Consider the following 22924-nt stretch of genomic DNA (forward strand, 5'->3'; position numbering starts at 1 on the left):
CATTGGTCCGATTGGCTACAGAGTATCTGCCCAGTAACATGCCAGTGCAAGGGGTCTTACAATCTCCCTGTTTCAGTACCTTTACCTGCTGTCTCTTCTTCTGAGTTCTGGTTCACATCTGCATTCGGTAATCTGTTTGGGGAGTCCGCATGGGGACCCCCCCAAACAGACTACCGAACACATAGCACAAAGACCCCAAAGACTATAATAGGATCCTTGTGCTTTCCGCGTGGTGTCCGAATGTTCCAAGTACTTCATGATCTACTTTCCTGTCCGCATGACTCATGCAGAAACCGCGCGAAAGCACACAGACCCCTTTATAGTCTGTGGGGTCCGTGTACTTTCACTGCTGACCACTTGTCAATGCATTCAGTGGACCGTTTGGGGGGAGGGTCCCCATGCGGACTTTCCAAACGGATTATTGAACGCAGATGTGAACCGGGCCTTACTTCCTGTATCATTTATCAAACAATCAAAGCCGCCTCCCCCCAGCTTGCTGAACAGGACACTATAAAGTATCACAAATCCTATTCTGATGACTAGAAATCTAATATATACAGATCAAATAATATGCACGTTTCTAGAGATTGGAGTGTTTTCTATGTGTTTACATAGAGAGATAACGGACAGGGCATTATCAGCAAACTGCAATGAGCTGAACGGCAGAGTAACAGAGCAGTGAGTGATGTCACTTGTCCTGTCTTATCATAGAGGTTCAGCTCTATGGAAACCCTGTGTAAACAATGGGAGGACTAAGTTCACATAGCAGACAAACAAAGCAGCATTTCTAAACCATTATATTTAGATAATGTCTTCCATTTACATAAGCTACCAGTATAGATAGGATCCTTGAGATGGGACAACCCCTTTAAAGGGGTCATAAAAGCATGACATAAAAGAAACTAAAGGAAGCAATGCTCTTCTTGCCAATCTCCTGCCACTCCAGTTTTGACACTGCTCAGTCTCTACTCCATGATTCTTCCTAAGCTCCCAGGAAATGTTGTGTGTGAGTATTGATCAGGAATAGAGACCAGTGGCTGCAGTGCATTGGGAGTGACAGTGAGGTGAGAATGCCTGCTTTTATATGCATGCCATTCTTAGTTATTTGTAAGATAATGTTACCCTCCGGACAACCTGTTTAACAAGCCACAAAGCTGTAAGCAAAGATGTTTTCATGCATAACAGTTACAACTGTACTTGACATATGAGTACATCCTTCTACGGCTTCCAGCAAACTAATAAGCACATTGCGTTTACTATATGGGAAACCCTTGACCATCTAAATCTACTTTTAAAGGGAATCTTGATATCAAAACCAGTCACAGTACATTTGGCTTTCTAAAGGTTATGGTGCATAATGGAGCATCATGTCCCTTACAGAACAGATTGAGTTTCCTGGGGAGAGATCCCATATAAAAGTGATTGCAGGACATAGACTGGAAACACGTGCCTTTCCTATACGGTATGCATCACATAGTCCAGGAACACTCGAGGGTCAAATCAATCGGCTACATTTGATATATCATTTTCAGACAATGTTTCTTCCTGACTGCGATTCTCCTGGGTGAGATCACTCAGTTCTATCTTATTTTTGTAGGAAACCTCGGTGTAACAAGAGTAATCACCAATTATTTGTGGAAATCAAAAGACCCACCGAGATGCTATTGTACTGGTAGCGGTTCTGCGCGCCGCCGCATTTCACTTTCTATTGATCCAATCTTAAACACAAGTGAATTTTTGTGAGATAGACTAATTCCATTCAATGCTATAATAACCTCACCGTATGGGACAGAATAACACAATAATGTTGTAAGAACATGAAAGGTAAACTCAAGCAAAATATTTTTTTAGATATTTTTTTTATTCTTCCTCAGTATTTTCGTACTGTTGTCTTTTTTATATATGGGTTTTAAAGCTGACCACCAGGAAGCCGTCCCCTGTCCAGTTTCTTGGGGCTGACACCGGGCGAACACCGGGCACAAATGTGAATGCCCCCTGACTGGCATGACTACACAATGTTTGTAGTCTATAACTATAGAGACACATGGCATAGGAGTTCTGTTAGGATATTTTTTTTTTCCTTTTCACATATACATGCAACACTGACAAAAAGCTGTTAAAAAGTTGCACAAAGCCATAGCCATTCCGTAAATCTTGCTGGCGCTCACTTCCACGGATGATACAGATACTACCGCTGTATATTTTCAGTGAATAATTTTATCACATTGGTTTTCTTTAATATCATTTTATACTGACAGCATTACATTTTTAAGTAAATTCCTTAAAGCTAGAAATTCCTATAATAAGAGAAACTTTTTGCAGGACGTTTCCAGTGAATTTGCACTTCAGGTCTGTCACTGCTCAATCCATTTCATGTTGTTAGCCATTATCGATCTTGTCTCCATGATTAGAACTGGCAGGAATTAGTTTGCATTGATCTGCTTTCGTGTTTTTTCATTGTTGAAGCAGCTTTATTTATGTGAAACACTGCACAGTATCCATTTTGCTAATAGGGAATGTCCTGCTGTCTTTGCATCTGTGTAATACTGCTGTTTTGAGAGAGGGTATTTTTTAACTGAACGAGGCAGCAGCGACATGACACCGCCATTCTTCCTAGGATGAGAAGCAGGCACTTTATGGTCATTGTATTTTTTTATATGGATTTTCATCGTCAATTTATTTGAGTAGAATATTTGTTTGAAGTTGGTAAATAAGAATAAAAATTTGGTAACATAGAGGACTAGTGGTGGTTTCGAAGCACATATATTACAGCAAAACTACAGAATAGCTTCCATTTACAAAGCCCACCTTCCCACCCACTATAAAAAATATAACATAAACCCACAACTCTCTACTTCTAGATACATCTTAGGCCTGGTTCACATCTGCATTGGTAATCTGTTCGGGGGAATCTGCATGGGAACCCCCCGAACGCATTGGCAAGTGGTGTGCAGTGAAAGCACACGGACCCCATAGACTATAATGGGTCCATGTGCTTTCCGCACGGTCTCCACACGAATCATGTGGACAGGAAAGTAGATTGTGAACTACTTTTCTGTCCGGATGTTCCATGCGGAGACCATGCGAAAAGCACACGGACCCCATTATAGTCTAAGGGGTTTGTGTGCTTTCACTGCACACCGCTTGCCAATGCATTTGGTAGTCCATTCAGGGGAAAATTATTTTACATAGTGAAGACGATCCCATACTATTCATGTTCAGAAATTCTGGTCAAGTTGTCTAACAATAGCTACATAATTCGTTCAATGTTGATGTACCATCGTAGATCGTACATAGGGTTCTTTCTTAAAGAAGACCTTTAAAATGTAAGGCTATTTTCATATGAACATGAAAAATGGCCTCTGGTTGATGGTTTTTTCAAGGCCTCCACATGGCAACACTAAAATTGGTGCAAGCCCATGAACCAATTCATTCTAACAGACCATATTGACCAGGTCCATCAAAATTTTTTAGCCTTTTTCATGATTACTCAATAGACTCAAATCTATGAGGATCTGTGAAAACTAAGTAAACAATGACTACAAATGGTCGAATGGTCCATTTATGATGATGGTCATGTAAATATAACCTAAGAATTTACATTGTACATTGCATATTTCATCAATTCTGAAACAAATGGTTTTCTGTATACTAAGCGCCCCTAGCATCAACATGCTACATTATTCATGTTATTTGTTCTTCATTTTAGGCGTCTTCACTCCAACTACTTGTACTGTGACTGTCACCTCACTTGGTTGTCAGACTGGTTGCGTCAGAGACGAACTATTGGCCAGTTTACCTTCTGCATGTCTCCCGTTCACCTGAGAGGCTTCAATGTAGCAGATGTTCAAAAGAAGGATTTTGTTTGCGCTGGTAATTATTGTACCTTATGAATAGGTTTCATCCTGTGTATATGTCTAGATGGACACATTACCAATGAAGGATTGTCACAGTGGCGAGGCAGGGGCTCTTTCTATGGCCTACTGTGACAATAGCGCTTGATTATGTGACCGCTCATTTGTATCTGCAAATTGCTCAACAGGAAGGAACACAGAGCTTCATCTGAAATGTATGTGGGTAACAGTATAACAGTGTCATATCTGCTCACCTTACAATGTTGTGCTCAAAGCATAACGCTTATAGAAGCCTCTTATATAACCCAAAAAATTCACCTTTATCAACAAAAACAAGCTGCATGGAACCTGGGGCCCCTTGCCTCAATACACACTGAAAAAAAATAAACAAATACTATTGCCCCGCACATAAAAAAAACAACACTCCTATCATATATTTCTTTTTGATGGTTACTACCAAATTAGACGAACAATTAGTATAGACCCTTAATATCAAATCTGTGAGGGTCCATTACCCAAGACCCCCACAAATCATCTACTGTGGGACAATGCGGTTCCCAGTAATGTTTACCTACCGGAAGCTCACTTGCTAAAGTTTATAGGACAGTACCTAAAGCCGCAACAACAGTTTGTATGGCGCGTGAGCAATAAGGGATTGGGTAATATTAGAAAGTGGATGATTCCTTAAAAACAATACCAGGTGTTGTCTTCTAATATTTTTCTAGTAGAATGTTTTTCATAAACGAGTCATGCTTCATATGTGTAGGATAATGGTGATGAGGTCACTGGTTGGTGGTGGGGGGTCATTCATACAATGTTTGGCCAGAAAATGTATTACATTTGAAAACCGGCATAGAGGAGCCTTTAAAGTGTACCTCTAATTCTAATCAAGTCATAAATGAACAATACAGGTGAATATAGGAAACTTTGTAATATATCTTATTAAAGATATAGATATTCTTCACATTTCAGGCTGAGTTACTTTGTACATATTGGTCTTTGAAGAGGGGAGGAGAAGAGGAGGCTGCTACAAAATAATTGCTGCTTTGTGCACTTTTAACACTGCTAGGTTGTAGGCACGAGGCTACCATTACACAGAACATGGAAATAAATAAATTAATTGGCCGGCTGTGTCCTCCTACTCCACACCTCCCTTCTTCATAAAGGTCTGTGTAAAAAAGCAGTCACATTGAACATAAGGAGCAAAAGAACAGCTTAATAAGGGATGATGGAGTCAAATCTCCTTAATAAAGATATATTACAATATATATTCTCTTATACTCACCTTTACTACTCATTTATGAAACGTTTTTTGGTTTTTTTTATTACTGGAACACCATAAAGTTATACTGTCACTAACTCTGAGCTACATCCACATTAACAATAGCAGCCAGTGGCAGAGACAGAGCTGTATGTTTGTGGCTGTATCTCTGACTGCTGAGTGCATATGTCAGTGGGGGTGTAGCTATAAGTACATGTATGTCCACTCGTAAGGGCTCCGGTTTCTCACTAAACCTATTCAATAAAATATTATGGCCTGCTGGCAAAACCCTGGAAGTATGCCATGCACATCTGCAAATACTGACAGACTCCTACTTGCCATTGAGTACAATAAGACATCTTTGGCCAGTGGTGACAACAGCTATGGACTAGGAGTATTTTATTTAACATATTGTAAAGGAGAGGAGCCAGTCTGCTAAAATCCTTCATTTAAATCCAATATCTCTTATTATCCTTCTCTTTAGCCATTGCAATAATAGCCATTTGTATTTCTACTAAAATTAACTATTTGAATATTTCAACTTCATTTTATTATCTTGAATGGGAAAGTTCTTACCTATTTTATCTGATCTCATAAAAGACATTGGATTTTTTTTTTTTAGCTCAGAAGATTCTTTATTAAAAATTAGTATCTTTAAATTAGTATGTTTTTGTGTTATGTGTAACTGCACGTTTAGTCTAACAAGAGGCAGACTTTAATCTGATCATATTATAATATGAATAAATAATTTATAAGGGGCTATCTTCCTGCTGCTGATAATGATTCACTAGGGATAGCATTGGTCTCCACAAGGCCAGGGAGAAGCCACAGTGTCATTCACTAGATATGGAGTTTTTTGGCAGCAGATTTTGAGGCGGAATCTACCTCAAAATCTGCTGCCAAAAACGGCTCCCATTGACTTCAATGGGAGCCACTCACTTCTTTTTTCCACTAGCTAGTAGCGGAAATAAGAAGCAACATGCCCCTTCTTCCTGTGGATTCCACGGCTGACTCAGCCGAAGCGTCCATGGCGCGAGACTCTCTCCCGATTAGGCCCATTCATTCTGGAGTGGAATGCCGTAACAGGATGCCAGTGCATTGCATCGGCGTTCCGTCACAGCTAGCCATGCGGGATGTTCATACGCAGAATCCACTGGAAATTAAAATGAGAAACATATCTATTGAGAAATTTTTATCAGTGTTAACTATTGAAAGGTTTGTCCATCCATGGAAAAGTGCAAGTGCCTGAAAATCTGAGTAGATAAGGCCAGGCTGACAAACCTCTAATATAATGAAGGGCGATTCTTAAAAAGTGCACACAAATGGACAAAGTCTATTTTTTTAGCCAAATTTCTCTTTTACTAATGAAAACAGTAAATTTAAGACAAAAAAATATAAATAAACAAAAATTTTTAAAGTAAATTCGATATTTTGTTTAGATTTTGTCCAGTTTCCGGATACTTTAGGTATCCAATTCAGTTTCATCCAAATATCATTTTTTACCAATTCTGAAATGTTCTTTTTAAGCTGTCATCCAAATTTTGGTTTAACAGCCCTCTTAGGATCTGCTACTATAAGACACTGTACAGCAGTATACATTTCTTGTACCTGTCATCTTAACCATCTGTCTTTATTGTGGTCTACCCAAAAAGTCTGGCGTTATAGTGTCAGCGTATGATTGCTATTCCATCCACGCCAATCTGCAGCAGTGAAAGCCATTGCATATGTATGACCGTACATGAAATACATTTAGCACCTCTCCAGCTATATTTCATAAGTTTAGGAAGTGATAATGCACATTTCAGAAACCATATTTATTCATGTGTGTTTCTCCAGGTCCTTCACTTACCGAATTCAGTCCTTTTTAACTATGTTTGGAAATCCAAGAAAAACAAATACTATGTAATGGATTCTCTCCTTTTTTTTTTCTTTGTTTGCATCTAGTCCACATAATATTGACAGATGAAAAGAGAGATGACCATTGGTTACAATCTGTTTGAGCTAATGGAAATTCAGACCCGGAGACAGCAGCTCTCCCAGGAATCCTTGACATTTTTCAAACGCAAGGATCGGGCTCTGAGTAATTCTCTTTTCTTTTGTCAAGAGACTTTGCCCCTTCATGTACACAGCCAGCCACTAGCAATATTCATTTTCTCTTCTGCTTTTGGAAAATGTATCTGCATATCAAACTCTTGACATTTGAGGCTAAATGCATCTAAACACCTCTCTGAAACTGCAGTGTGGGGACATAGGTGAGACAAGGTGGCGAATGCAGAAGAAGAGCCGAGTGATTGGAATATAATGGGCACCTCTTTATTTCACTGTACTGTATATCCATGTGTACTCCTTATAAGCTGAATGGAGCCTGGCGCGTTTCCATCCCTGCCGCTGCTTGGCAATTCTGTTAACTAGGTATTTCAAGTCTTAAATCTTCAAGAATTACTCACCATTCTTCACAGCATAAGAATGTTTGCAAGGAAGATGTGATCACAACTTCATTTCATTTGTTGCAAAAAATAACCTGCACGGAGAAAGTTAATATTCAAGGGATTGAAACCTCCTGAATGAATTGCTTTCACTGACGTTCATTTATGTGTTGACCGCTTTGTCAGCTAAGCTTGACTGACAGATCAATCTGTTTTTATGGATTTGTCTGGGCCATTGACGTTTTTGCTTTAAAGAAGACCCCTACCAGACAATTTATGGTTTTAATGCATGATCTTACAGTTTTTCTTGAAATTGCCAGTGAAACTATGAATTATAAGGAGGATTCTGTACAGAGACAGACTGTCATCCTCCTATGTCATAGTGTCCTGTGGAAGCTTGAGCAAAATAGAATAGTCAAAAATTCACATTAAAGTGGCCAGTCAGTTTTGTGTTATGTCTGTCTTAGTAAGTCAGTTACATCTTTTCTAATTCTGCATTGGGCTGTTCCTCTGTTATTCCTCCACAATTGATTGAACTGGGTGTTACCGTTCTCCTTATCTATGTCATTGCACAATCTTCTATGGTCAGAACTGATTGGACACTGTAAAGCTGAGTTCACATCTGCACTCAGTGTTGGTCTGCAAGATAAAAACTGCAAGCAACACTTTTTGACTGGTGATTTCAGGGAAAAGCAGACACCCGATGGACCCCCGTTATAGTCAACGGGGTCACTCGGGATCCATTTGAGGGATTGTTTTTCTGTCTTCTGATTTTGTGATGGACCAGCATAATAGACTAACCCAACAAAGACTGTAGAGGAACACTGCTTACTCCCACTGGTTACACCCAATTGTCGATGTACACACAAATTTCTAGTAGGAATACCAGATCGGTACAACACAGATTTTAAAGAAAAGATGGGGAATATATAACAAGATATGTCAGCTGTGGTGTCAGGTCCTCTTTAATAAATTTACTGAGTAAGGCCTCATTCAGTACTATTTTCACGGGAGTATACACCCAAAGGTGGTCAATTTTTATGGATTCTTCAATGACCAGAGGAATAGAATGTTCTATGTTTTCTCAGATCATTCACATGTACTGTTAAAACAATGGTCATTTGAATAGATCCATTCAGGTTTATGGGGCTATGTCCTCCGCATTAAACCAATGGCCGACCTATGGGGCTATGTCCTCCGCATTAAACCAATGGCCAACCTATGGGGCTATGTCCTCTGCATCAAACCAATGGCCAACCTATGGGGCTATGTCCTCTGCATTAAACCAATGGCCAACCTATGGGGCTATGTCCTCCGCATTAAACCAATGGCCAACCTATGGGGCTATGTCCTCCGCAATAAACCAATGGCCAACCTATGGGGCTATGTCCTCTGCATTAAAACAATGGCCAACCTATGGGGCTATGTCCTCTACATTAAAACAACGGCCAACCTATGGGGCTATCTCCTCTGCATTAAACCAATGGCCAACCTATGGGGCTATGTCCTCCGCAATAAACCAATGGCCAACCTATGGGGCTATGTCCTCTGCATTAAACCAATGGCCAACCTATGGGGCTATCTCCTCCGCATTAAACCAATGGCCAACCTATGGGGCTATGTCCTCCGCATTAAAACAACGGCCAACACACCGCCATGGAGCCCTAATGTTGAATACCCAAATATGTCTGTCAGTCGCACACCTTAAGTATCAGTAGATCTATACATACTGAGGCTGTAGATGCATTCTCTTTAATGGTGTCTCCATGTTTTTATCCCTTATTGTCTTGCTCTTTGACTACTCAACATTGGAAGGGCTTTAATATTTGGATCCTGGTAGAACGTGGTCTGTGATATACATACTATAAATTAGATTTATATGACTGTGTTTTAGCTAGAAGGAAAACATGGCTACAGAATATAGAATATTCATAGTCTCGAATGAAGTGCATTACCGTCAGTAGAAGCAAGAACCTTTCCTATTCTTACTAACACTGTTCTGTGATTTTACAGGATCTCAAAATGAGCCTCCATCCTGCAATGCCAATGCAGTGAGCTGCCCATCTGCCTGTGCCTGCAGCAACAATGTGGTGGACTGTCGAGGGAAAGGACTTACTGAAATCCCAGCCAATCTACCAGAAGGCATTATTGAGATGTAAGTAATCATTTTATTGTAATGTCATTAGCTCTGGCATGGCCGATACACACATGAGCCAAATGCACCTCTGTAACTACAGATTTACAAGTATAAAACCGTATATATAAGACAAAAACACTACAGATAATCCTCCTGCCTTGTCTTCGTCTTCACATGACTTATCTTTATCTTGATCTGTATTTGGCCGTGAGTTTTATTGCACTTATATTTCAAGTTTATTACTATACGGTTAATGATATATATATGTATATAGTAATATCAGACCAGCATATATGGTACAAATGGTGCTCTATATGGTACGAATGGCTATAACACACCTCTGTATTTACTAACCTAATCACTCCATTGATAGAATAAGGCTTTCCGTTTACATATTGTAACCTTTCCAGTAAGTATTTTCGCAGCCAAAAAATGCAGAAGGGACATTTTATGACAGCTCTCAAGCAGAGCACAAAGGCATTGTTAATAGAGCGTGGCCATCTCATTTGTAGACTCTATTCGTGTGACAGCCAAGAATTATCAGTACTGATGCTTCACTTTTTTCCTTGCCTGTGATTTATCTGCGTTATGGAGAAGCCTGACAAACCATTATGCATTAGATGTTGTTTGAAGTAAGAAAATTGCTACAAAACTGTTCCTCTAGTGCACAGGGTAACAGATGCTAACCCATTCCCACTAATAAAAGATAGCAGAGATAAAATAAATACAACCGTGGTCCCAGCACTGTATGCATTAGTCTCCAGGACAAATGTTTCATCTCCGGGAAGACTATGGATGACTAAACGCTGTGCTTTATTCAGAGGAAAATGCATTTTTTGTTAGTCCGTGTGACAGTGGATAGACGCTTGTTATGCCAGACATCTAAGGAGAAATTTACCTTATGCCTGGTTCAATGATAATGTGTTCTTATAGGTGTTTCAAAGAACCCTCGAGATTTCCCTTTACTGGGTACTCATATAGTAGTTACCGGATAATCGTATTCTTGTAACTGGTGGTCTATGGGTTTATAATCATTCTGGCCATGGCTTCCTGGTATTTCTCTTACATAGTCCGCAACGCTTTATAGATCTGGTTAGTCACTGTCCCATATAGGGCTCACACTCTAAATTCAAAACTAGTATGTCTTGGGAGTATCCAAAGGAAACCCATGCAAACAGCGGGAGAATAGACGAGGTCCTTGCAGGTTTTGACCTTGGTAAGATTTAAGGCAAGGCAACAGTAGTAACTAGAGATGAGCGAGTAGTACTCAATCGAGTAGGTGTTCGATCGAATACTACGGTATTCAAAATACTCGTACTCGATCGAATACTATTAGCTGTTCGAAGTTAAGATTCGATGCAGAACCAGCGTTGATTGGCAGAATGCTATACATTGCCAATCAACGCTGGTTCTTCTCTTACCTTTAGAAGTCTTCTACCTGCGCAGCGCTCCCGCATCCTCTTCTGGCTCTGCATTCACTCTGCCAGGCATCGGGCCTGGGCAGAGCCGACTGCGCATGTCCGCTTGTACTGCGGGCATGCGCAGTCGGCTCTGCCCAGGCCCGATGCCTAGCAGAGTGAATTAAAGGCCGGAAGAGGACGCGGGGACGCTGCGCAGGAAGAAGAATCCAGCCCGACCCTCACTCATGGACTTGATAAGTAGAATTTGATCGAATGTTGCCTACCCCTGAAACGAGCATTTCCCCCCCATAGACTATAATGGGGTTCGAAACCCGTTCGAACAGTCGAACAGTGTGCGGCTGTTCGAATCGGATTTCGAACCCCGAACATTTTAGTGTTTGCTCATCTCTAGTAGTAACCACTGAGCCACCATATACCCCAGGGTGAGCCCATCATAGACTCCTGTCTATTCACAACCAATCAGAGGATGCAAAGCTGTAGGGGGATGGAGGGTGTGGCATCTTCAACCAATGAAGAAGCAAGGTGTGTCTCAGACTACCGTAAACTGTTAATACACTAAAGCTGTAGTTACATAGCTAGATCCTAATGGAACTGAGCTAAAAAGCAGTCAAGCAACAAGGAGTGAGGACAATAAATATCAAAAGTTTTTTGAGCTGATTGGACTTTATCTTATAAAGTTTCTACTTTCCATTGAGCAGGTTTTGCTGCCATGTTGTAGGTGAGAAAAGAATAAAAATAATAAGAAAGAGTCCAAACTGCCCAAATATTGCAGCCGGCTGTCCATGGCTCCATGTAAGTAAGTGATATAAGCTGGGGCTCAACTGTACATGGCACGACCCAAACAACATCTTTGACTTTTATGTGAATGAAGATAAGATCAGCATTCCTGGGGATCTTTATAAAATGGACCCTTTATTACAGCTTTTAAAACCCCATGTACATTGCCATTCTGACTACGGGAAGTGTCTGACCAAAACACATAGCAAGAGCCATGTATAAAATGGTTCCTAGCACGTCCATGTACCACGTAGACCAAGCCATACCTGTAAAGTCCTGCCTGTTGTGAGTTGGATGCGGGTGAAGCACATGTCAGGACATTAATAAAAAAAACATTTGGTTCTTAGAAAGTTGTAAGACTGGGTTAATGGATATCAGCAATGATCTTAGTGGAGGAATTGTCACTGCCCCTCAATCTCTGAAGTTTTATGAGGCCACTTACAAACAACTTAAAGTTACTCTACAATGAGAAAGATTATTTGCAAGTGGAAAAAATTCAAGACAGTTGACAGTCTAAGACACTACAGGCCTCTGTTATCATATTTAATGTTCACGTTCATAAGGGAAAGGCAGAACATGTATGACGTATTTGGAAGGATTGCCAGAAGAAAGTCGCTTCTTTGCTAAAAGTACGCAACAGTACGGCTTAAGGTGGCAAAGTTGCATACGAACAAGCCACAAAACATCTAAAACATTGTGTATTGGACAGATGAGACCAAAGTGGAGATGTTTTGCCATAATGCACAACACCATGTGTGGTGGAAATCAGCACGGACAGTTCATCCCAAGTGTCTACACCAAAGTATTCTAGAGCCAAACGTGAGGCCATCTAACCAACAGTTAAAGCATGGACAAAAGTTGGTCATACAACAGGACAATAATCCCAAGTACACCAGTAAATCCACAACAGAATGGCTAAAAAGAGAAGAATCAGAGTGTTAGATTGGCCCGGTCAATCTCCCCCCTCGCTCCCTGAGCAAACGTCCCTCTATCTTATAGTCCGCCATATACCCAGCCACCTCTGATTCCCTTCCCTTTAGCCCACATTAAAGAGGTTAGATACTTGGATTTCCTCACAGCTTCTCTAAACAATACAGTTGAGAAGTTTTGACCGATTTGGGCACCCTGGGACTCGTATTGTGCTATCTGTGGTCTCTGATTCCCTTCCTTCTTTCCTCCTCCCTCCTCGTGTCTCCCTGTCTTTCTCTCTCATCAATTTTTCCTTTTTGCATTGGTTCTTATTGTAGCTTTGTATTTCAACTTTGGTTTTGTTGCCCTAATGTGTTTTACCCGCCATTTTCGGCTCTGGCAGTAATCTTTACCCTGGTTTGTTTGTTTAATTTTTATTTGAAAATTTCAATAAAAATCACAGTTTAAAAATAAAAAAAAGATTGGCCTGGTCAAAGTCCAGACTTCAATCCAAATGAATTGTGGACCTTCAGAGAGCAGTATATAAGCAAATGCCCACAAACCTCAACTTTAGTAATATCTTAGCTTATTTTAATATCCCCCCGGTAATTTGTATGTTTCTGATGTGATTGGATCATAAAAGTAACACAAATATATCTTATATTAACCAGTTTGTAAGATAAAAAATCCTTAAGGTATAGTACATAAAGGTCGGTAAATAAGCATTCACAAGCGGTAATGTTTGCCATGGGATGTGCTGACATTGATAAACCTCTAAGCATTTGGACTAAGGTTTATAATGTCATTAGGAGCTGTGGGATAGAATTTATGGTCTTGCTCGTTGCCCATCCTACAATGTTCAGACTACTAAAAAAAAAAAAAAATCGGTAAATTTTTTTTTTTTACGATTTCTCTTTTTGTTTCTTTTTTACACTAATTTACATTAGGATAGGGCAACATAAAATCACAACATTACAAATACACAAAATTCTAATTCTAATTCCTTCACTGTACAGTTATTCCTAAGTAAATATCCTTCTCCCCACCGCGGTGACAGTAAGGATAGTCTGTAAAGCTAACTAATGATAACAAAGCTTCCCTACATGAGCAGCTCTAAGTGTTATGACTCCGCCATACCCCCAGGCATTGGCATCTGAACAAGTATATGATTTATCAACCCAGGGATACAAATGCTGGCAAGCATTGATCATTGTACAATGAGCACCGTATATAAAGGGCCATGACCAGGGGAATTATTTTACTTACATTTTATGATATCGTCTTTAAAAGTGGTTGACAGCTATTTCCTCCTGACCTCTCCATAAACATGTATTCTTGGTTCAACTAAGTGTGCACACGTTCTCAGTGGAGAGAGTGAAGTATGCCATAGTGCCATAGATAGACAACCATGTTCCCTGCACTAGATAAGCTTTCATACTAACTAACTAAGTAACTATACAGGTCCCTGAAGCCATGTTTCGCTCTGTAGAGCCCAGCAGGAGAGACCTAAAGTCTTGGACCTTCACCTCCTTTACTGACCCTTCAAGTGTTGGTGACATGAGCTGAGCTATACAACTAAGGCCCAGTTCACATCTGCGTTTGGTAATCCATTCAGGCAGTCCACATGGTGACCCCCCGAACAGAATACCGAACGCATTGGCAAGCAGTGAAAGCACATGGACCCCATAGATTATAATGGGATCCATGTGCTTTCTGTGCGGTGTCTGTATGAGTCATGCAGACAGGGAAGTACCGTAGATCATGAAGTATTTTTCTGTCCGCATGTGCCGTGTGAACACTGCGTGGAAAACACACAGACCTCATTATAGTCTATGGGGTCCGAGTGCTTTCATAAGGTCACCGCTTGCCACTGCGTTTGGTATTCCGTTTGGGGGGGTTCCCATGCGGACACCGAACGGATTACGGAACTCAGATGTGAACCAGACCTTAGAATGAGGTGACGGGGTACCATTGTTCATATTACTAAATTTAACTAAGCTTAAGGAAATGGACATATAAGCTTTATTTCCCCTATACAATCCCTTTAAACTTGTGTACAGAGCCCTTTTCTTCTGAAATCAAGCGAAACGAAGATCACTCCGCACAGAGAACTAAATGATCCTGAAGTCTTTCTTTCCTTCTTAGTTGCTATGACTCCTAGTGTCTTTCAATCTGCTATGTGCTTGTATGTGTTCTTTCTTGTAATATATTATATATATATATTAATATATTATTATCCATGCTGCTGTAACATACTGAATTTCCCCTTGATGGGACTAATAGGGTATGTTTATATAGAGTTTTTTGTAGGCGGATTTTGACGCGGAATCCGCCTCAAAATCCACCAGCAAAAATATCTCCCATTCATTTCAATGGGAGCCCCTCACTTTTTTTTCCCCGCTAGCGATTTTTTCAGCTAGCGGGAAAAAAAAGCGACATGTCCTGTCTTCCCGCGGATTTTGCGGCTGAGTCAGTTGCGGCGCCCACGGCTCAAGACTCACTCCTGATTAGCTCCATTCATTCGGGCCTAATCAGGAGCGGGATACTGATACACTGCATTGGCATCCCGTTGCGGCTAGCCGCACAGAAATGTCACACAGCAGAAAAGCTTTCCATCATGTGAACATACCCTTAAAGGATTATCTTAGTCCAAGATTTGTTTCCAGTTACTGTAATATTTCTAACTACTAGAAATGGCAGTGTTTTTGTGAATCCTATGCTGTTATCTGTTTGCCATCTTAGTCTAAAGGCTTTATATGTTACGCAGATGACTACTATCTGGTTGGTGCTAAGCACAACAATAGAATTTTCCTTCTACATTTGTCTTTAGAATTGAGCTCTTCTGGTTGTCGTTTCACACTCATTGGCTAGAAATGGCCTGTACAGTAGTCTGTCTTCTGTCAGAGAAATACTTCTACATCTAGAATTTGGCTGCTACCAATGACTGGCTGACCGGCTTGTTGTGAACCAGAAACTGGACTTGGGTGTATTAGGACTTGTTCATGTTCTATGTTTGTAACCATTTGGAATACGCTTTTGTAGATCCCATGACTGATATGATGCCTGTGGACACAAGTGTTTATCTAACCCTACGTCCTCCAAATGTATTTCATGAAATATATCATTTTACCAAGCTGTATATACATATACTGGCAAAGGATGCTCAGCAGAAATAAGAATTTTCATGACTAGACAGCCTTATTTCTAAAATGTTTATACTTGATGCCAAAAGCTATACACTTTACCCGAAGCAAATCTCACACCTTGTTAAATTGGACAAATGTATTATTTATAATGGCTACATTACAGCATGTAGGAAATAAGATACACATTGTTAGAAGGGGATATTGTGTTATAAATCTAATTGTGCATTCTTCTATCAAATAAATCCAATTGTGCAGAAACAGAACATTTTGGGACCAGCGTGGGGTCTTTACACCTTTGATCCTGGTACTGTACAATAATTTAGCTATTGATTTTGGTATTCTTATGAACGGCAGAGCTGTTATAACCAGCGGTACAAGCACGCTATATAAAATACAATGTGCATTGCAGCTCATAGCCAAAGTTGATGGCTTAGACATCGATTTTAATGTGTATGCTAAACGAAACGGGAAACTCGATTTTTACAGGTTTAACATAAAGTGATATCACAAGTAAAGCTGACACACCGCAGGACCGTGAACTGACATACTGAGGGAGATGATCCTATCAAAGGGCATGTTGGAAAACAATGACCAGTTTTATGGGTTAGCCCGTGAGTCACTTGTATGCCAAAAGTTAAGTTCTTAATGGGATTGTCCAAAACTGACATTTAATGACCTATCCTTAGCAATGTCACTAATTTGAGATCAATTGGGGGTCCGACATCTGGTCCCATAGTGGTCAGCAGTTTTTTGTACAGTGAATGGATCTGGAGTCAGGAAGCTCCATCCACTGTGTAGTAAAATGACTCCTTGGGAGCTGAGCTGTAAGAGCGACATTCGCCCATTACACAGTGTAGGAGGTCCACCTGCTTCCGGCTCCATATGCAATGCGGGCCTCCAAAAGTGCAAAGGAATGACCCTTAAAAATGAATTAATAGCTCTATTAGTAGCTTGCAGTTGGCATAATACATTTTTTATCATCTGCTACCCTTGGTTCTGCTGCTAGGGGTGGCTTCTGGATAAAATCAGTATCTTTCCCCACTGACAATATGGTCTGTTCTTACTTTTGTTGCAAAAAAATAACTTCTACGTTATACTGCCATGCTATTGCTAAAGACTCATGTCAAAAAAACATTTCAAAAAAACATTTCCTAATTCCTGAAGCGGATTTTTTCCTGACCATATTCCTCGACACCTAACTGTGTGAACTAGCCCTTAGCTTCTTTAGGTGGACTTTCACATTGCTATGTACTTTGAAGACCAGATGGTGTTTGGGGAGTCTGTTAGTAGTAAATTGGTCATAAACCTAATCCCAATATCTTGTAGAAGTGAATCTACAGTTTCCAAATATGCCTATTAGTCAGCTTAGGAGTCCCATTTTCACGTAAATTGCCATTTATATGTGAATGAGGGGAAAAGTGCTTTGTCTGGGAATCTAGACCTGAGACTACAGCCCAGGGAAGCTACGACACCCCCAAAGTTACTTTTTCCCTCATTTCCATAAGAATAAAATAACAATGTGCATGAAAATGGACTCCAAAACTCAATAATATAAGCCTATTTGGGAACTGTAGAATCACTTCTACAAGGTACGGGGATTAGGTTTAGAATGAATATCACATTATTTTTTCATGATCTTTACAGTGAATATGGTATTTGATCATGTATGCTGATACAAGGTACAGGAATTAGGTTTATAATGAATATACTGCTGACAGACTCTCTTTACCAGCATGTATGTAAACATTACATTATTTTTCGATGAACTTTATAGTGAATTTGATATTTGATCATGTATGCCGAGGTGGTCAGACAGTGATTCTGTATCCTGTGGATACAAACCATACTAACAATGAGTCTCTTATTCCAGTCCGTTTTCCTAGTGAGCTCCTTCCTCAACATCACAGAACACATTGACAGCTTTGTTGAGTTGAAACACAGTAATTCATGGCGGCAAAGTGAAAAGACTTTGAATAGTGGATCAAATTGTATATATGTGGATGTTTTGTACACAAAAGGCAAACCAAAGATCGTGTCCATATTGACTATTGTGTTTGAAGTTTGTTATTTTTCATGGATGGAGGATCTGCTCCAAATACTCTAAATGTGGCCATATTAAATATGTTTGTGTGTTTCTGCCAAAGCTCACAAAACAATATCCAGAGGTCTGTTCCATAAAGGCAAACAATATCTTACAGTAACAGTTCAACAAGTTGGACAAACAAGCATCAAAAGATTTTAGTCTAACCATTTATTTCATAATAAGTGTATGACGCAGATATGCGGTCATCTCAGACCGAGATGGTAAGCAGACACTACAAATAATATTTTTCTATCTACTACTTGTGTCTCGTTTTTAGACGGTTGGAGCAAAATTCCATCAAGGGTATTCCAGCCGGAGCGTTTACTCAGTACAAGAAGCTCAAGAGAATGTAAGTCTAATATGGGGTGAGAAGTCTGGATAAGATATCGAGAAATCGAAATTTAGCATTATGGAGTATTGTATGTAGGTCTCCTAAATAAGCAATAAAGTTAATTGGACTACAACCGTGATGGCGAACCTATGGCACGGGTGCCAGTGGTGGCATTCAGAGCCCTCTCTTTGGGCACCCTTCCGTGGAACAGATTATACTGTATGGGGGCCACCGTCGAGCAAATTGTACTGTATGGGGACTACTGTGCAGCAGATTATACTGTTTGGGGGCCACTGTGCAGCAGATTGTACTGTGTGGGGGTCACAGTGGAGCAGATTGGACTGTGTGGGGGTCACCGTGGAGCAGAAAGCTCTATAAAACCTCGAATGACCATATTTTGTAGGTCTCTAATTGTGCACAATTGTGGATCCACACATTTTTAAGGTTAAATTGCCGTATTGGCACTTTGTGACAAATTAGTGGGTTTTGGGTTGCAGTTTGGGCACTCGGTCTCTAAAAGGTTCGCCATCACTGGACTAGAATATATCTGCCATTTTACAAGACTATACTGGTGACCTGAGGTATATTCTATATTACAGTATTATGCTAAACCCAATGTTTCTTGGGTCATGTACTTTTTTTGGTTTTACTATGTGTAACTAACCAAGCTCAGTTTATTGTTAATGCGTGCCATGAATGGCTAATCCACCCAAAATCTTCAGGAAGGATTTGCTGTGGATTTTGAGTATTGACTTAGCACAAATTTACTACAGAGATCAGAATCTTAGGCACAGAAACATTTCACAGCGTGTGGATGAGGTGTCCTCAGATCTCATACACTTTGCTACTTCTGTATTCCCCTGTGGATTGTCCATCACTAGTACCAGATGGAAAGTAGGCGCCATTTCTGGCACATGTTCATATATCCGTAATCTATGTAGGGTATAGGTTGATACTTTTGCACGTGTTGTACATTTGTCTGCTTTACACTCTGTCCAGTGTTATAGGATCAATTTTTTCTAAAATCATCTTTTCTAATTCTTTTAGAGACCTCAGTAAGAACCATATATCGGAGATCGCACCAGATGCTTTCAGCGGATTAAAATCTCTCACCTCACTGTAAGTAGTTTCAGAGAATATGTTAAATAATAATTTCAGGTTACCTGGACTTAGATATTGGGGATTCCCATTATATTCCATTATGTAATATAGTGAGTAGTAATTCTCTGCAGTTTTTCCGCTGTCCATTGATATACTGTTGTATGAAATATGACATTTCCTCTAACTGTATGATGGCTTTCACAGGACAAGCTTTGACCACTGGCTGTACTAAAGGGGTTAAAGACTGTATATTGATGACTTATTCTTAAGATCAGTAGGTGGTCATTAGGGGTCCAACACCACCAGTTTTCTAATATCTGAGGATGAGGCCTGGTCCACAACAGCATTCGGTAATCAGTTCAGGGAGTCCGCATGGAACCACTCCCCCCGAACGGAATACCGAATACGATGGCAAGTGGTGAGCTTATGAAAGCACACAGTCCCCATAGACTATAAACTATAATAGGGTCCATGTGTATTCCACGTGCTGTCCACATGTTCCAAGTACTTCATGATCTACTTTCCTGTCCGCATGACTCATGCTGACACTGCGCGGAAAGCACACAGACCCCATTATAATCTATGGGGACTGTGTGCTTTCATTACTCACCACTTGCCAAAGCGTTTGGTATTCCGTTCGGGGGTCCCCATGCAGACTTCCTGAACGGATGTGAACCTGGCCTTTAGCTGCTATTCAAGCAAATGAGAGCAGAGTTGAACTAACACGGCATGGCTGCTACACAGCGTACAGAGCTATCGACTTTTAGTTCCATATACTGTCAAGATATTAGCTGATCAGTGGGATGTTAGTTGTCAGAGCCCAGCCTATGTCATACTGGATAGGTCATCAATATGAAGTCTTGGACAATCTCTTTAAATAATTATATCTTTACTGTATTAAAATGACCAAACTTTTAAGGCAGAAACTATGTATTATAATGTGTCTGAACTCTGTCCAGTGGACACATTTTGCTATAGCAGGCGAATTATTCAACGTGAGGAAACATGTCAAATGTCTATGTCTGATGTTCCTGAACTATATTAGGGAAGTAATACAAGGATATAGCTATAAAGATGTTGCCTCCCGAGAAAGCCCACATTTAAGCAGACAACTGTCAAGTCACTAAAGACAAACTAATCTCTCTTAAATTAGCAATTGCTCATGTAGACGGCAGACTCTGAAAATAGAACTCAGCATAACCCTATTAAAGTCCTTTCTACATGAGTAACCTAGAAATTGTTTGGTGATTAAAGACTTCTCTGGAGCCAGTACATCAGCTGCAGCTCTGCCCTCTGTTTTTCTCGTCTCTGCTCTCCGGTATTTGAAGCAATTTAGCTTCCTCATTTGAGACACTTAATGTCACATCTTGATTATAATTCCAAGTCATCAGACAATCTGACACTGGGGGATGCAGTACATTTCTCTCATGTTCAACTTTATTTTCTTAACAGTAAAGTAAGCCGACCATCCAAAAGCAATCCCTTCTTGCAAGGTCAAAATTCATATTACAGATGTACATAAGTCTCGTCTTGCTACTAACAGTGGCGATTTACATACTACATATGTTCCTGATTTACAATTTGATGCAGTGTATGGCCAGCTAAAGATCTCCTCTGTTCTTAAATGTAACCAGCACAAGACTGGACCTATGCCAGGGAGAACCATGAGATATCATAAGTATGTATACAATAACATAGTAATCAAAATGTTGTAGTCATTCGATATCTTCTACAATAGCACTTGAATTTTTGACAAGCACAAAAGCAACAATACGCAACTTTTCAGGCTTTAGAAAGCACTTGTCGAGTCAAAAAGGCCTTTGAGACTGGAACTTAGTCTATTGTTGCTTTTCTGCTTTTGGAAGATGCCTTGGAAACTTTGACTTCTATGAACTTCAATTTAGACAATGGTGGAATACCACTCTGAAGTGCATGGACACATAGTGTAGGAGATCCGACAAGTTCTGTGGTATAGAAACATACAAAGTATCATTGAAAGAAGGACATAATTATGTCCATTGAGTCCCTGCAATTTTGACTCAACAGAAAGCAAATCTCTCTTCCCGATAGATCATTTCTTCCCCAAATATTGAAGAATAACTTCCTAGATGAGGAAGCCATCTCAAGTAGACTAGTACATATAACTTAAAATAGTATTAATTTTAGGAAATAAGCTAAGAGCTCTTTTTAACTTTTCTAAAAGATTATTTCTTCATTCCACAGTTAGGATAGCCAGTCCGTCAACACAACTCAGTTTACATGTAGAACTTTGTCCAGTTTATGGAAACCATGATTTGGGCAAACCAAAAACAACTATGTATTGTCTTCTCATTCTGCCAATAGCGCCAAGAGCTTTCAGGTTGAACGTATTTTGTCTGAAATATTAGAGATTGTTAGATTATGACAGTCACGGGAAACTGAAATTCTAGCCAGTGGATGGGCTGCAGAGAATCTGATAAAGGTAGTGTATTTAGGAACTATTCATAGATAATGGACTTGCCTTAATATTGTAGCCATGCCGCTCCAAAGTAGATGTTCATATTCAGTTTTTGTAATATCAAAGATATTATATTGTATATCAAAGATATTATATCAGGAATTTCACATGATCTACGGTCAGACTCTACGCCAGTGGTTCTTAACCAGCGTTCGATCGAACCCTAGGCCCTATGCACGGTTCATTTTGTGTACCGGTAAAAAAACATATACCTATGTCTTGAATTTGGAAATAAATCATATTTGATCTATCACTAAAGAAGGGTTCGGTGAATGTGCATATGAAACTGGTGGGTTCGGTACCTCAAACAAGGTTAAGAACCACTGATCTACGCAGATCTGATTCTAATAAAACATACAATACGTCTATTGGCATACTTATATGTATGAACTGGAAGACACCATAACACACAGAAGGAATCATTGGAGTCATATAAGGATGTCTTCTCCATTCTTTTCTCTTTCTTTAATTGGGTTTTGCCTTTGTCTTTGGTGACTTGATATATTCAGCAACAAATTGCGAATAAGTTAAGACAAATTTTCAGCTCATGGTTGTTCTCTTTGGGAATAGATATGTTTTATAAACTGATGAATGATATACCAGATTTCTTTTCTCCTTCGAGTTTTAAGAACATCTGGCTTTAATATCTGGGAAGGGATCGAAAAGAAAGATCAAAATCAGTTTTACTGAACACAGTGTCAAGCGCACAAGAGCACTGCGCTCTTCAGTCACTCTTCTCACATTATGTAAAGGGTTTGAGGAGCTGCTTCGAGCTTACTGGAAGTAATTTTATGTGAGGTGACAATCCAAAATATGTGGACTGGGGTCAGCTGCAATAATAGGCATAACAAGAATGAAAGCTGAACGCAGCCGTGCTGGCCAGTGGTTGTGGTTTCTTAAAGTATTCACAGATCTTGACAGAGACTGTTGTACAGAATTGCTGAAGAGAACATCATTTAAGTGTAACTCGCGGCTCCTTGG

The 22924-nt window shown here is 39.9% G+C and overlaps 1 protein-coding gene across 1 annotated transcript in view; it reads left to right on the forward strand.

Moving 5' to 3' along the window:
- Window positions 1-22924, forward strand: part of SLIT3 (slit guidance ligand 3) — a 394890-nt gene that overhangs the window by 273622 nt on the left and 98344 nt on the right. Inside the window, 4 exon segments of the mRNA XM_075274737.1 lie at window positions 3710-3873; window positions 9555-9696; window positions 18292-18363; window positions 19393-19464. Of these exon segments, the coding sequence (XP_075130838.1) occupies window positions 3710-3873; window positions 9555-9696; window positions 18292-18363; window positions 19393-19464 (450 nt within the window).

Source organism: Leptodactylus fuscus, chromosome 5 (genome assembly GCF_031893055.1).
Source record: "Leptodactylus fuscus isolate aLepFus1 chromosome 5, aLepFus1.hap2, whole genome shotgun sequence".
NCBI classification, from domain to species: Eukaryota; Metazoa; Chordata; class Amphibia; order Anura; family Leptodactylidae; genus Leptodactylus; species Leptodactylus fuscus.